We start from the raw sequence: 16825 nt of genomic DNA, 5'->3' as shown, positions 1-16825 counted from the left end.
GAGCTGAAAGCCTGCGCTGCTCTTGCTCTCCGTATCTCAGTTGAAGTCCCAGCTGCAGCTGTAACCCAGCAAGTTTCCCAGATGGGAATCCAGGGCTCACTTCCCACTCAGTCCCCGCGTCCCTCCTGAATGGCTCTCCCTGCTCCTCCTCTCCAGGCTCACTGTTCCTGTCCAGCCCTCCTGATCTCCTGCCTGGCGGGCTGCATGCATCTTCCTCCCGCTCTCTCTCTTTCTGTCTCTCTGTCAGCCGCATGCTGTTCTAGCTATAGTTCTAAGATACAGGCACAATTCTTCCTGTAGTGGAGACTTGCAATGGCTCCCTCCTGTCCACAGATAAAGGCTGAAGGCCTCACCTGGACTTTTCCTCTCTCCCCCCACCCTGCTTTTACCAATGCCAGCCAGACAGCTGCTCCAGCAACACTGGGCCACCTGCCCAATCCTGATTTTGTTCTTTTGTTGTTGTTTTTTTTGAGACAGAATCTCCCTGTGTCACCTAGGCTGGAGTGCAGTGGTGTAATCTTAGTTCACTGCAACCTCTGCCTCCTGGGTTCAAGCGATTCTCATGCCTCACCCTCCTGAGTAGCTGGGACTACAGGCATGTGCCACCACGTCTGGCTAATTTTTGTATTTTTAGTAGAGACGGGTTTCGCCATGTTGGCCAGGCTGGTCTCAAGCTCTTGACCTCAGGTGATCTGCCCACCTTGGCCTCTCAAAGTGCTGGGATTACAAGCGTAAGCCACAGTGCCTGGCCTCACTTTTCTTTTACTTTTTTTTTTTTTTTTTGAGACGGAGTCTCATTCTGTCACCTAGGCTGGAGTGCAGTGGCACGATCTCAGGTCACTGCAAGCTCCGCCTCCCGGGTTCACGCCATTCTCCTGCCTCAGCCTCCCGAGTAGCTGGGACTACAGGTGCACGTCGCCACACCTGGCTAATTTTTGTATTTTTAGTAGAGACAGGGTTTCACCGTGTTAACCAGGATGGCCTCAATCTCCTGACCTTGGGATCCGCCTGCCTCAGCCTCCCAAAGTGCTGGGATTACAGGCGTGAGCCACCGCGCCCGGCCCTCACTTTTCTTTAGAAGCATGTTACTCTTCCAAGACAATCAACAGCTAACTGAGTTCTCATTAGCCGGGCGTGATGGCAAGTGCCTGCAATCCCAGCTACTCAGGAGGCTGAGGTACGAGAACTGTTTGAACCCGAGAGGCAGAGGTTGCAGTGAGCGGAGATCATGCCACTACACTCCAGCCTGGGCGACAGAGTGAGACTCTATCTCAAAAAATAGCTTAGAAAATTTAAGGACTGAATGTACTTTGTGTTGAGGAATAATTTACCTCTGTTTCCGAATATGGGGTTTGACTCAGGGCCCTAGTTGCAATAGCAATATGATATCACTGCATGAGCTGACTGGTCCAGAATAGAACGTCATCATCATAAACTATGTTTTAAAATTAAATTTTTAGTCTAGAGGAACTTCTTAACAATTGTAGCAAGTGTTTATAGATTTCAAAAAAAAAAAAAAACCTTTAACATTGAGAATTGGGTAAAAGTTCCAATAACTTTCCAATCTAAAAAAATCACAAGATGATTACTTTTGTCCCTTCCCTTTGTTAAAAACCCAATGTGGATACACCCTAGCAAACTGTCTTCCCACAATTTCTTTCAAAAATGTTTAAACACTTTTTAAAAAAGCAATTTGTTTCCCACTTAAAGTTTAAAAGGAACGGCCAACCTCCAGTCCTATACAGGCCTGCGGGAGTTCGCAGCAGGATTCTCATCCTGTGCAATCTGATAGTAACAGATCCCCCATTCTTGTTTAAGAACTCTCCCAAGAAGTTAAGGTTCACAACACAAACATACTCAGAGAAAGGCATTGTAAACAGAAACGCAATTGCAAATATAGTGCAGAATTAAACAAATTCGTTTATGGTCCTATGAATGTAAAATAGCAAGTCAGATGGTTATCTCAGATGTCATCCAACATTCTGGACTGCAACAACATTCTGGCTATGATATTAAAATAGAAAAACCTTTGCAGAGCGTTAACCTATCATTACACGGAGTAAATGGCATGGCGCTGCCACCTAATTAGCAGTGTGGCTTGCATCTATAAAATAGAATTAGCACGACTGCTCCTTTTTTATTATTAGTTTGTGTTTCCAGAAAGGTGTGACCTTATCTGTATGGTTCTGTTCATTTACGCCCATCTACAAAGGATTTAATTATATTCTTTTAGGTCTCTACACTAAGGAAATTGAAAACTGCCACTGCAAAATTAAAAATGCAAAAGAAATTAGTGAGCAGATTATTTACGCCATCACCCTCCTCCTTTTGGAGACAAAGACTGGAAACCTGTCTAAATAAATAAGGCATAAAATTTTCAGAAAAGAAAACTCCAGACAAGAAAATTATTACCATTCTTCTTTTCTTCTTTCCCACATATATTCTGCAAGTTTCTCTAGTTGTCAAAAGGGAAATCTATAAATACTATAAAATTCCTGAAAGTTACATAGCATTAGAGTCAGCAGCCAGAAAATAGCAACTTACATCTGAGGAAGGTGATTCCAGAACAATGCCGAATCCTAGAACGCGGCTCTCCTCCGGGGAGGTGTGCTCGGCTGCCTGGAGAGCAGATACCTCAGAGGCCACCGCTGCCTTCTTCTCCATCTCTGACCCACTGGGCTTCTGTTTCACAGTAAGAGGTTCCACAGTCTTTGGGGGCACTTTTTTCTTTTTATTTCTCTTTCGTGAGACAGCAGTTCGCTGGGAGCATATAAGGGAAATTGGGGGTTGTTGTCTGTTTTGAGTTCCAACTGCGAATAATAAACAAAAATATGGTACAGGCACGTGTGTCTGACTGAGGAAAACTTATCTCCGGTCTATCCATGTGATCTACAACTGAAACCGAAACGAGGAAAACTCCAGGATGAAGCACACTAAATAAATCTTCCACTGGACCTAATGGTTACCAAATACAGGCTCTGAAGCACTTTCAGGTCCTAAAGGCAGAACAATACTCAGGAGAAAGCGTTACTGCAGGTGAATCGTGATAGCATACTGCTGTTGGGTTCGATGCTGGGAAAGCATCGTGAGCTGTGAGAAAACAGAGAGCATGGCTTCATAAATCATAGGACGGTTTTAAACAAATGAGAACTTCGGAACTTGAATTTAGGTGGAGATGGCTGTGCTTCCTGGTCAGCCTGTTTCAGGACTATTCCAACTGTCGTTTGGGGTTAGACTGATCAATTTCTAATAATCTACAGCTGCCAGAACTGACAAAGATGAGACAGCGATGATCATTTGGGAGAGACTGATCAAAAGTGGCAGTCTGGGATGATTCTACAATAGGGACCAGTAAGCATGTGGGAAAAGCCTGTTAGTTACTTAATTAGGACCAGCGAATCCTTCCTCACCAAACAAATATTCTCCACACATCAGCCACCTCCAGAGCACCCTTCTACATGGCCTCAGACCAGGCCACTTCTTTAGACCTCGGTTTCACATAATTGAAGGAGCAATAATATCATTCTGTACAAGTCAAGCAAGTCAGTGAAATCCAGACACAGTTCCAAAGATGAAAAGCACAGTGCAGGAACCAAGTATCCAACCTGATTCTATACTTAAAGAAATCCGGGATGGTAAATTATAGTTCTCACAGGTGCACTCTGAGAAGTAATGTCTGCTAGCCATTTAAACATACTCTCTTGGAAAGTGTCATTGGAAAATATGGAATCATTGTTTAAATCCTCAAGTATTAATATAGCTTCCTAAATATGACCATAGGATGTCTCTGCTTTTCAATAGGAATGAACCTATAAGACAAGTGTAAACTAAAGGTCTTTAAAGGCACATAAACATGGATCACCTCCTCTTACCTCTTATCAGTCCGAAAATAAAGAATATTTACACTTTGATCCTGATATTTTTGTCTCCAAACTCAAAAGCAATTCATAAATATTAGAAGCAAACTAATTGCACTACATAAGAGCACAGAAGCTTTTAAACCGGTAATTAGTCTAGCTCACTGGCTCTCGACCTTGGCTGTACATTAGAATCACTCGAGTTTAAAAAAACTGAGATGCTGGGCCAGGCATGGTGGCTTACTCCTGTAATCCCAGCACTCTGGGAGGCCAAGGCGGGCGGATCACGAGGTCGAGAGATCGAGACCATCCTGGCCAACATGGTGAAACCCCGTCTCTACTAAAAACACAAAAATTAGCTGGGCGTGGTGGTGGGTACCTGTAGCCTCAGCTACTCGAGAGGCTGAGGCAGGAGAATCACTTGAACCTGGGAGGTGGAGGTTGCAGTGAGCCGAGATCGCGCCACTGCACTCCAGCCTGGCGACAGAGCGAGACTCCGTCTTAAAACAAAAACAAAAATAAACAAAAAAACTGAAATGCCTCAGCCCCACCCCAAACTAAATGAACTGACACTTCCAGACATGCTGCCTGGGAACCAGCATTGTCTGAAAGCTCTTCCAGTGATTCTGCTGTGCAGCCAGAGTTGGCAACTTCTCTTTGCTCTATTTGCATTCCCCCTCAAGGTTGGGTCTGTACCCTCAGAATAAAAGGGACCCCGAAGAATGATCACGATGGCCTAGGCTCCAGGCCTCGCTGAGCGTCATGATTCTAAATTAAAAATGAAAATGTTTTGGTTTAAGGAACATGGGGACTATCTGAGTTTTTCTTCTTTTGCAAATCTAGACACAGCCCGAGTCTCTGGCATACAGATCTTACCTCTAGGTCTTATTCCTTGTCTTCTTAAAAGAAAGGTGAAACTTTCTAAATGTAATTTAAATCTAAGTCTTCAGGCATTAAACCTTTAGTAAATCTAGCCACGACACAAATTTTTAAGTTTAAGAAAATTAAAGGAGAGTAATTTATTCAGTTTATCCTTTGTGCCATCCTACAGCTTTGGAATCGTTTACCTCCCTAATCTGCAAAGGTTCAGAAAAGAAAACACAGCGACAAAGTGGCATTTACTTAATAGATTCTAAAAAGGCTTCCGTCAAGGATTTAAATGGTTGCAATTTGTAGTTTGCCATTTCAGTAGTAAGGAGCTTAAGTGACAAAACAAATCATTACAATTTCATATGCATATTTTCTTAAGTGCGAACAAATTCCTCCTTGGAGAAAAGAAACCGAACATCATGAAGTAACCTTTCTTTCTGAGCTCCTTATTTAGGAGATGTTAACCTCTGCCAGGTTAATAAGAACACAGATTATCGTAGTGGAACAAGGTGAGTCCAACGCTTACTGACCTGAGCAAAATGCTTCCTTAGGGTAAAACCAAATTCAGTGCTTAAAAAGATGCTGTTTTTCAGAAAGTAGCTCACATTACTTCAATGTGATCTTGGGTGACTGATAAATCTAAGTATTAAGCTTTTTATATCAAAACCACATCACTGAATATTAAAATTATACTAGAATTCACTAAATGGCATCCTGAACAGCCTCTGAGTGACGACCTTCTGGACTACCATTCTGAGGAAAGGGCAGGAAAGCTAGTCACGACATGGCTAAGAGCAAGTGGTGATGTCCCTTGACAAGAGGGAAAACTTAATACAATGATTTATTTCTTGTACCTGTGACAAAAACAATTCTGTTTTCCTTCAGTTGTGAAGATCAGAAAATACAGCTGCTATAATGAAGACCTAGACTTCCAGACTTCCATAGAACGCTCCATGGACCTAAAGGCCACGCTAATGAAACAGCTTAGGCTTGTACCATGCCTTATTAAGTTCATTTACAACCACTACATCATTCTATTTTGACAACAGCCCTGTGAGTTCGACATGAATTCTCCATTTACAGACAAGAAACAGGAAGCTCAGACACGCCACACAGCATCAAGAGCAGAAATTGGCGTCCAATCCCAAATTATAAATCCACCGCTCTTCCATCCCTCAACTTGCCTGACGGCAGTGAAAACAAAAAGGAGTAACATAAACAAAGACGACAGAACGGGAGGATCTCTGAGCTTCCGCATCCTGAACAGGAGAGAAAAGCCACAAAGCACAGCCTGGGGCTCCACATTTCTTATCTGCTTAGTCCTTGAACACTGAAGCCCATGCTTCCTCCAGGGCTCCTCCATACACAATTGTTCCCAAATTTAATTAACTGACATTTGTGAAATACTAGGAGATCATGGAATGAAGTCTATTGAGTACATACACATAATTATATGAGCTGTATCAGTTGCAAGACAAAATATGTTTGATTTGCTAAAGGAAAAACGGATTGTAGAGAAAGCTGAAAAAACAGATACTTGAAAAGGCACAGCAAGACAGCAAGGTGAGAAGAAGGCTTTAATAAAAGCACAATGAACATTCCAATGGAAGATGTCAGATATGCATTAAAAATCAAAGGACTCATTCTGAGGCCTGATCCTTGTACCTGCTTGAATTTGCATTAATTTCCTCATGGTCTTGAGTTCTTGCAGAATGGCCTGCAACGTTGACTGGCAGTTACAAGTACAGCAGTTTGATCCAGCTGATGAATTCACCACTGGAAGTTCTCCTGAGCATGAAAGAAAAGAATGACTACTCCAAACAAACCAAAAAAAAAAAAAAAAAAAATCATAAAGGGGTGGGGAGAAAAAAGAAAGTATCTTGGCAGGATTTTGAAGCATGTGCGATTATGATGAAGCTGTGCCTAAGGAAAACGTACCCACTAATTATCACAAGCTAAATCTGGGGGTCTGACTTTATCTAATTATCCAGGCTCCCATACTGTAAGGTGCGTGCTGTGGCGCGGTGTGGGAGCCTGCATGCACACACGCACACAATGAGTGGGCACAGCAGGCCTCCCTGTTGTCAGAGCCGTTCATCTCAAATAACAATACCTCAAAAACTCACTCGAAACACACTCACGCTAGTTCACACAAAAAGCAAGCCCCGAGAACAGCCTTGCAAAAAAATTTGGTAGCTGTGTTTAAGAGTTCATATTAAAAATTAAATGAGTTCTATTGAAAATAGTTTTGATATTAAGCACATTATTTCAAAAACAAAGAACTGTGCACCCATGAAAAGTTTTAGAATACTCTCTGGGTGTGGCGTTTGGGGTGGGGAAGCACAGAGGAGCAGGGATGGGAGGATATATTCAAATTGGATGGGTTTGAGGGTACTGGTGGGCTGGCTGGTTTTTCTTCAACTTAATCAAGAAAATCTTTCTACCTCTTTTCTCCATTCCCATGTCTTATCTTTCCCTTGCCATAGCCTCTTTTGCACTGTTTACATTTAACGCCTTTTCCTTAGTAAACCTATCTTATTCTGTTTCTCTCATAGGTAAGCAAGTATCTTCCATTGTCCTTAGAATAAAATGGGACATTTGGACACTGCTCTTACAGTGGGTTCCCTCCAGCACCTATTCACCTGACCACCATAAAATGGAGCAGTTTAGAGACTTCCAGCGCTTACATTTTCTCACAGGCCAGCAAGGTAAGTTCCATGGATTTGTTCCAATTACATGTTTTATTATACTTTATATACCTTAAATCCTGTAATAGGCATTATTTGGGAATACTGTAGAAAAATTTACCACAGCAAAACCATGAAATACTTCAAGATAACTTAGTGATTGTAGTGGTACAATTATTTACATTCAAAATTGTAGCAAGATTGTAATGTTACAACTTTAAAATTGTAAATAATCCCAATTAAATACTAAAGTAGTCACAGTTATATGTAATGTATTTCTTTCTTTTTTTTTGAGACAGGGTCTCAGTCTATTGCACAGGCTGGAGTGCAGTGGCATGATCCTGGCTCACTGCAACCTCCCCCTCCCAGGCTCAAGCGATTCTCATGCCTCAGCCTCCCAAGCAGCTGGGACTACAGGCATGCGCTGCCACGCCCGGCTAATTTTTGTATTTTCTAGTAGTGATGGGGTTTCGCCATGTTGGCCAGGCTGGTCTTGAACTCCTGGCCTCAAGCAATCCACTCATCTCAGCCTCCCAAAATGTTAGGACTACAGGTGTAAGCCACCACGCCTAGCCATATTTCTACAGAAAACATAAAATCGATATCTATTCTCAAACTGATATGGGGGAATTTATGTTTGCAACTTTTACTAACTTGATACTTTTCAAAGTAAATCCACTGTCCCTGCTGTATACTGGGAAACTGAACACTGTTTACCCAAAACTTACTGATGTGGGGTTTATTAACTTCATTCATACCTAAGGGTATTTTATTTCTCTTATTGTCTCTTCCATGGTAGTAGAGTTAGGAAGGTCTTAAAGAATATTTCTAGTCACTATTCTAAGTACCATCTTCATCATTTTTAGAGGACAAAACCAAACCTTTTCAGCTTGTTATAAATCATTTTCTAATTTTAAAGAGAACTGACTTTTTACTTTTATGGAGGAGTCTTTAAAGAGCTGTGTCCCTCTAACCTGGATGCATGCCAGCGTGGGAACTTTGATACTGGCTTATGTAATATTGAGAGAAAGACAAGACACCCATACATCTCTGGGGTCCTTCCCTGTCTCATCAATGTCTCAGGATGGCTTTTCATGCCTCTGAACCGCAAATTGCGGTTTTAAAAAAAGTCAAAACAGTTCTCTTTTTCTTGAACGATATTGTGAAATGAAAATGAATGGAAAAAAATCCTTAACTTCTTTAGGAAACTGAAAATGCTTTCTTACCTTTTTCTTGTTCTCTTTGTGAAAACATAGATCTGCACATCTCTACATAGTTTTAGAACAAATATTACAGCATCCAATGTGGCTGGATAGAAAACTAATATGACCACAAAAAGTATCAGGTTTTTTTCCTTAAGCTTTGAAAAAAAAAATTGTCATTTGATTCTTTTCTTAACAATTAGGAAACTTAAATTGAGAAAATTTTACTTTAAAGGAATACTTTCCATTGCTAATGAAGCACGTTATAAAATATGGATCACGGGGTTCAGTACTGGTGTGGGATGCTGGATTATCACTGACCCTCCCCCGCCCCTGCCTTTATCTGGGACTCTTCTGATAATGAGAAAGGTGAAGGAGTAACCAAGAGGATATGTTACTAACACACCATAGGACCAGGAAGCTTCTTTTAAAGACAATGGGGAGCTCTTTCTGCCCTAATGTTCGTTTTTTTTATGACAGTAATATCTGTATATGGGCACAAAATGATCATTTTTACTTCTTAAAGGGCTAAAATCTCTACCACGAAAACTTCACTTATAATATAGAACCCCCTGTCTTTCCTAATTCTCAATTCTGTTTTTTAATAGTCTTCAACTCTTTCCTTTGTGTCTCCCTGTCTTTTAAAGTAACTCAGCAAAGGCAGGTAATTATGGGAGGGTTTAATAAATTGAACTCAACACACTGAATATTTAGAAATAAAACACAACGGTACAAACCCCCATGAGAGCCTTCTGAATGTTTGTTGACAACCATACCATTGGAGCTTGCAGCAGGGTGGGGCTGGCTTTGGAAGGTTCTAGAACGGGTGCCATACTGCCCTGAGAACTGTCCACTCTGGGGCGGTAGCTCATTCCACACACCACGTGAAGACGGGTGGAGGCTCTGTGGGGCCTCAGCAGAGGAGTTCAAACGCGGAGGCCAGACTAAATCCAGGTCCTGGGGCTCTTCTTTTAGTTTCTCTCCTTCTTTGCCAACTCGCTGATAGATCCGCCCAGTGCTGTCGTTCAGCAATCTTCTCATCCCTGTAATTTGCTTTTTTATTTCCATGCTTTCATCTCCTAATGGAAACAGGGCCAAAGTTAGCACTCTAAATTAGTGAAAAAGAAAAACAGTTCACTAACCAAAAACAAGAGAAAGAAAAAACAACCCTTCTTTGGAAATAAGATGACTGATTCTATACACTTAATCTGTAAAATGCAAAGGCAGGAAAACTGACTACGGTCTGAAAAAACCCACCATATTCCTGGTGCCTCTCATTTTAATCTCTGCAAGTCTCCTATGATAAAAGAGGTTTCTTGAGAGTGTGTCATCAGGAACAAACATCACATTCCCTCTTTGGAAGCATTTTCTGAGTGAGAAGGTGATGAGGAAACAGGCTGAGACAGAAGGTCAAGGATAGAACTGGACAGCGGAACCCCTCTACTCTGATGTGCCACAGCCACCCGTGAGGAACGGGCAGGTCACTAACGCGCTCTGCTGTCTTGTCAGCTTCAGCAGGCGGGGCGAGGACAAGGAAGCAAGCCTGGACTGGCAGGGATGCAGGGCTTCCCTACTGACACAATGTCCTCCAGGATGACACGCTGCTGCCGCTGGAGACATCACCTTCAGACAGGATGGCCGAGGAGAGAGAGAGGCGCTGAGTGTGGCAGCATGGCGAGCAAGGGGGCTTTGTCTTTCTGGCACCCTGATTCCCATCACATCAACCTGGTGACGACCGAGGGGTCCCTGCCACTCGAGGTCACTGGCGGTACCAGCACTGGAAGGGTGGAAGTGCAGCCTCCCCACCCCGCCCTCCCCCCAACGCCAAACGCACTGCCACCTCCCCTGCAGCATAACTACGTGTGAGAGGTCACAGGCAACTGTGAAATCCCACCTCACCTACACTGACTTCTTTTTTTAAAGATTTTTCTCCCAACTCAGGAATTTTTTTTTAAATTAAAGAACTTCTATATTGCACTGGGAGTACTTAATAAATATTACTTAAAGATGTCTATAATATTGTACAGATAGAAAATATTTTCAGCCGGGCGCGGTGGCTCATGCCTGTAATCCCAGCACTTTGGGAGGCCGAGGCGGGTAGATCACCAGAGGTAGAGAGTTCGAGACCAGCCTGACCAACATGGAGAAACCCTGTCTCTACTAAAAATGCAAAATTAGCCGGGCATGGTGGTGCATGCCTATAATCTCAGCTACTCAGCAGGCTGAGCCAGGAGAACCCAGCTCACCCTGCGGGGAGGAGGTTGTGGTGAGGTGAGATCGCGCCACTGCACTCCAGCCTGGGCAACAAGAGCAAAACTCCATCTCAAAAAAAAAAAAAAAAAAAAAAAGAAAGAAAATCTTTTCTATCAATAATAATATCAAAGGATAATGATATCTATTAGGAGCTATTTCAAACACATTATCTTCTTAAACTGTGCATCAGCCAATATCTTCATGAAGATGAAGAGAAAAGGATTTTTTTTCCTCAAACCCAGAAGATAAAATAAAATCTTAGGCCACTGCTGGGCATGGTGGCTCACATGTGTGATTCCAGCACTTTGGGAGGCTGAGATGGGCAGATCACTTGAGCTCAGGAGTTTGTGACCAGCCTGGCCAATATGGAGAAACCCCGTCTCTACAAAAAGGACAAAAGTTAGCCCAGCGTGGTGGTGTATGCCTGTGGTCCCAGCTACTTGGAGGCTGAGACAGAAGGATTGCTTGAGCCCTGGAGGCAGAGGTTGCAGTGAGCCGAGATCATGCCACTGCACTTCAGCCTGGGTGACAGAGGCAGACCCTGTCTCAAAAAAAAAAAAAAAAAATTCTTAGGCCAGGGTATGTGCGTGTAAACATTCATGCAGTTACTCTAATAAACGCTTGAAATTTAAACTGTAAGAAAAAGAAAAGGCTAACAGACAGCATCTGTTAAGAAAAATACAGCTCCTACAAATAAATACAGCACATTCAATATAATGATGTTTTAATGCACTTAGGATCATATAAGCGAAGTTTCGCTGTAGAACTGGTAACTGCACAATAACCTAGCCATTTTGTGCTTTCAAGTTAGATATTTAGCTTATTAATACATGTGTTATGTTACTAAATAAGGAAGGTTATTTTGAATTTACTGTTCACTATTTTGAAGTAAATATCTTTAGTTTTTTAAAATGATACTAAAAACATTACAGAATATATTAATTCTGTCTAACTGAACATGGGTAAACACAGAAATAACACAGATTTCCAAATTTACAATATTGCTATGTGTTGTTGGCATATGCTTGAGAGGAGAAATATTCTAATTTGAGAAAAAACTATTTCTACTTCAAACCCCTGTGAAATTTACAATATATAAACAATAAATCATATTCCAGATTTTATGAGAATGAATGACCAAGTGAAATTTAAATAATGCAGAGTCAGCAAAATTTACTACTCTCTCAAGAGGCTATGGAACAGGGTGTGTCTGGAAGAGGTCCCAGAGGAATCCTGAAAGATAAGCCCACAGGCAAATGTGGCATTAATTTCAGCAACCAGACACATACATTCCCGGCTAGTTAACACCACAATTCAAGCAAAAGCAGGTATCTTTTCTGTGTGGTTTCCACTCACAGCCCTCCCCATCAGGCCAGGCGCACCTGCATTGAGGGCTGTGCAGAGCCTTCGCTGACACAGGTTGGTGGCCGCCTCCCCCGACCCCAGGTTCCCTGAAAAGAGCAGTCATAGCCACAACACATGGGGCAGACACCCATCCTGGCTCTCGAGTCCAAGCCAGCTTGCTTCTCCACGCTAACTGACACATCACAGGAGAACAGATGTGTCTCCTGTCAAAGGTCCTGCATCCGCTTTGTAGATAGAATGCTAGGATACAGTGCTACCATTAGGAACAGGCAGGTGTCATAAGGATTCTGGAACCTTCCGAGGGCAAATCTGCTTTGTCATGACCTCAGTTTCAGAGTTCCAGAACTTTTGCCTATGAAAAGTACATGGCTGAAAATACAACCTGAGTTTTCCGTAACTTTGTATTTTCATTTTGACAACCAGCACCATAAGCTGCAGGTGGTGATGGGGGAGGAAGGTGGCAGGTGTGAGCAGTTCTGACAGTGGGCCGCCCCTGCCGTGTGCAGAAACATGTCTCCCATAGGCAAAACAAAATGAAACAAATACACAAAAAATCAGGACGTGGGGGTACTGAGGAGGAAGAAACAGTGCTGAAAGGAAGAGGGCAGGAGGCCAGAAGCAGGTCCGTCCTCAGAGGAAGTAAGCTCATGGCTTAGCTCACTGTGGCACATTTTAAAGGATGGAACACGGGGCCGGGCACAGTGGCTCATACCTGTAATTCCAGCACTTTGTGAGGCTGAGATGGGCACATCACCTGAGATCCGGAGTTTGAGACAAGCCTGGCCAACACAGTGAAAGCCCACCTCTACTAAAAATAGAAAAATTAGCCGGGCATGGCAGAGCGCGTCTGTAGTTCCAGCTACTCGGGAGGCTGAGGCAGGAGAATCACTTGAACCTGGGAGGTGGAGGTTGCAGTGAGCCGAGGTTGCACCACTGCACTCCAGCCTGGGCGACAGGGTGAGACTCCATCTCAAAAAACAAACAAACAAACAAAAACCCAACAACAACTAAAAGGATGGAACACAGAAAACTGCAGTAACTGCAGAAGTCTGTGCTGAGAGGAGAGCTGAGAGGTGAGCGGAGAGGAGAGGTGAGAGGTGAGCGGAGAGGAGAGCTGAGAGGTGAGAGGTGAGCGGAGAGGTGAGCGGAGAGGAGAGCGGAGAGGTGAGCGGAGAGGAGAGCGGAGAGGTGAGCGGAGAGGAGAGCGGAGAGGTGAGCGGAGAGGAGAGCGGAGAGGAGAGCGGAGAGGTGAGCGGAGAGGAGAGCGGAGAGGAGAGCTGAGACGTGAGCGGAGAGGTGAGCGGAGAGGTGAGCGGAGAAGAGAGCGGAGAGGTGAGCGGAGAGGAGAGCGGAGAGGTGAGCGGAGAGGAGAGCGGAGAGGAGAGCGGAGAGGTGAGCGGAGAGGAGAGCGGAGAGGAGAGCTGAGACGTGAGCGGAGAGGTGAGCGGAGAGGAGAGTTGAGAGGTGAGCGGAGAGGAGAGTTGAGAGGTGAGCGGAGAGGCGGCAGGGGAGGCTGAAGAAGGGCAGAGTGGGGAAAGTTTCTTAGGGGGGATGACGGGACGTTCAGGAATGGTCTCTGGGGTTTACTGAATTGCACTCTCTTCACCAAGCAGCAGGAGCAGCGGAGCAGGTCACCCCTGCAGCTGCTGCCTAGGAGGAGGGAGTCCCGGGGCTCCACCCCACAGCAGGGGATGATGAGTGACAGGCTTTGGCAGACAGGAAGAAAGAGGTTTCCTTGCACATTTGGGGCAGATGGGGTAGAGGATCAGAAACGAGGCCTGAAGACTCAAAGTGCCAATGACAAAAAACCTGAGTCAACCTAAATAAACTGGGGACAGTGGGTGCTGGGAGCAGATGAGCAGGCCGAACTGTGGAAGCTCAGTTGAGTGTGGTGCAGTGTTAGTGGGGGAAAGGACAGGCCGGGCTATTACACCTACACTTGGACTCGCCTCCTAATTACCCCCACCTTCTACTGGATACGAGACAAGTCGCTGAATATTCTCTAGTTTCCTAAATCCTAAAGCAACGGTCTGAACCATAACCCAGGGGGCATATGGTAGTCCAGGAGGGGCACAGGATTTTCATCGTCACCAAAGTGTTAACCAAGCACTTCGTGGCTCTAGAAGTCACATGCGTCCTTTTCGGAAGATGGGCTTCTTCTATCATAGTGGAACCCAAGTTCTTTGATAAATTAAAAAAAAAAAAAAAAATGGTGAGTACATAGGAGATTGAGATTGGAAGTATTCATTGACTTCTATTGATATTTCCAGTTATAATTAGTCAATGACTTCTCCAGGTACAGATACCAGGAAAAGGAAGCTCTTTGAAGCAATGAGCTCTCTGGCGAAACAGGACGCTATAAGGAAACCCGTGCATTTTTTCCTGATCTCTTTCCAAGAAGCTGAATCCTTTTCAGAAAAACTAACAAAAAGAAATCTGACTAAAATGGATCCATGCCACATGGCTGCCTTACTGGCAACCTGAAATCCTTTAGAGTTTAGTAACTATACTTCTTGGACAAGATCTAAAAAGACTGTATGCGGGATTCTCCCCCTCACTAAATATCAAGACTCTACTAGATCACGTTTCTTTACACACAGAATTTATGACACACAGTCTTGCAGGATCTGATAAACGTGAGGGCAACACAGAAGTCACCACCCAAGGTCTCCCTTAACTTGGCTAAGAGAGAAGGATCCACTACGTGGAACATGATTATTCACAGGTAATCACGATAAAAGATGGTAACAAACAAACAGAGTGCAGCGAATGCTCATAATTTTATGTTGCCTTGGCATTCATTTTAAATATAAGTGGGAGTTTTTCATTCCAGAAGCAAGGCTCTGTCACCTTTGACAGTTTCCAGTTCTATTCGCTGCACCCCCGGTTCCTCAATGTGGTCGATCCAGACATCTGCTTTATACAACTGCTGCCTGGTGACCAACTCCCTATAGGACAGCCAGATGCAGCCTGCTGGCCCTTGCAGCCCATGTGGACTGTGCAGATATGCCACAGTGACTCCCTCTCAGTCACTGCATGACCTCCTGCAACCTGTGCCTTCTTGCTTTCAACCCATGAATTACAGCTCCCTACGGGAAACCTGTGTGGGTAACGCTCTGGACCCAATAAAGGTACTGGCCACGGGTTCTTCTCTCTCCACTGCCTGTGCGCTCTGGCCTGCGTGTGTGTGGCCTCCAGGGGTGTGCTGTATCCCCTGGGGTCTGTAAGTACTAAAACTTCTTAAACTCTCACACTGTGCTAGTGTCATTAAAGGCCCACAATCGGACTCCTGACTGGGAGCCGGCCCCAAAGGGACCCGTGCTTGTAGATCTCTTGCTGGCACTTGTCTGGGCCTCTGGTGGTTGCTGGGGACCATGCGATCAGTTAATAATGAAACTCAAAGAGTTCCATCTAAAACAAAGCAGTTGCACGTGTGCCCATCTATACGCCTCCTTATTAGGAAAACTCCTGGTAACAGTCACCCTATCTGTGCCCTACAAATGTACCAGTGCTGATGTACAGCAGGCATTCCATAAATCTTTCTTAAGTAATTGAAAAAAACTGGCTTACCGAAAACAGAATGAAGTCCAGAACTTAACACTAAGGTAGTAAACAAATAACAGGAAAGAATGAGAATATATCAGAAATAAATTATTTGACAAATATTTATCAAGCACCTCCTAGGCTCCAGAGATACAAAGATCATCGGGTACAAATTGGAAGGTACCCCAACTTTCTCAACATCTCTTACCTGAATCCCTTTATATTGATTTCTTGCTCCCAACAATGGTCCTGGTTTTCCTGGCCCGCTGACCCCTGCCTCTTTTAACTGTGTGCCCTGGAACTCTACTTGGTAAACTGCCTCCCTGGTTGCAGACCGCACGCTCTGCTTCCTTGCTAGAGCTAGACCCGCCTCTTTCCTGTGGATCCTGCCTTCCCTGTGGCCCCCATACAAAAAGTATTCATTCTCCCTTCCCTTGAGGCTGCGGAGACTTGGCTTTCCTCTTGCTCCCCGAAACATTGCTCTTTTAACCCCTGGAAGAAGCTCACAGAGGTGTATGACCTTGTATCCCTCTTCCCAAGCAGCAGTTCCGCGAGACAGGAGTTTAAGATTCATAGGAGATGAGGCAGGCAATGGAGCTGGAGTGCATAGTGAGGCCACCCCGCTAGGGCACCATGTGCAGGGTGAAGGGAGAAGAACTGCACACGGGAGCCAATGGGTTATCAGGCTGGGTAACTTAAGATTCAGGTCTCTTTTCATATAAGGATAGCAAATAATCAGATATATCCTATACAAAAACAATTCTGGCAAAATTATGGTGAAACTGGTATGGTATAGAGGAACCTGGCTAGAATGTTATCACAGAAGGCTCTGTGAATGGCAACATCAGTCTATCAGGATTTTCAGGGTGGAAATGGAGAGAGATGGAGAGAGAGAGAAACACTGAAGAAGTTTAATCAAACGGGCTTGGGATTAGCTGGATTTGCGGGGGGTGGAGGCGGGAAGAATCCATGAACGATAACCCCAAGGTTTCCAGCTTGGGTCACTGAATAGAGATAAACAGCAATAGGAGAACTGGAAAAAGATGCG

General features: G+C 44.1%; 1 protein-coding gene across 1 annotated transcript in view; it reads right to left on the bottom strand.

Annotated features, from left to right (window-relative positions):
- Positions 1 to 16825, bottom strand: part of BEND7 (BEN domain containing 7) — a 79129-nt gene that overhangs the window by 40360 nt on the left and 21944 nt on the right. Inside the window, exons 3-5 of the mRNA XM_025396772.1 lie at positions 9354 to 9695; positions 6393 to 6515; positions 2545 to 2810 (exon numbers count right to left, since the gene is read on the bottom strand). Of these exons, the coding sequence (XP_025252557.1) occupies positions 2545 to 2810; positions 6393 to 6515; positions 9354 to 9695 (731 nt within the window). The remainder of the gene's footprint in view (positions 1 to 2544; positions 2811 to 6392; positions 6516 to 9353; positions 9696 to 16825) is intronic.

This window comes from Theropithecus gelada, chromosome 9 (assembly GCF_003255815.1).
Source record: "Theropithecus gelada isolate Dixy chromosome 9, Tgel_1.0, whole genome shotgun sequence".
Lineage (NCBI taxonomy): Eukaryota > Metazoa > Chordata > Mammalia > Primates > Cercopithecidae > Theropithecus > Theropithecus gelada.
The sequence above is the reverse complement of the archived record's forward strand: the minus strand, read 5'-3'. Positions and strand labels throughout refer to the sequence as shown.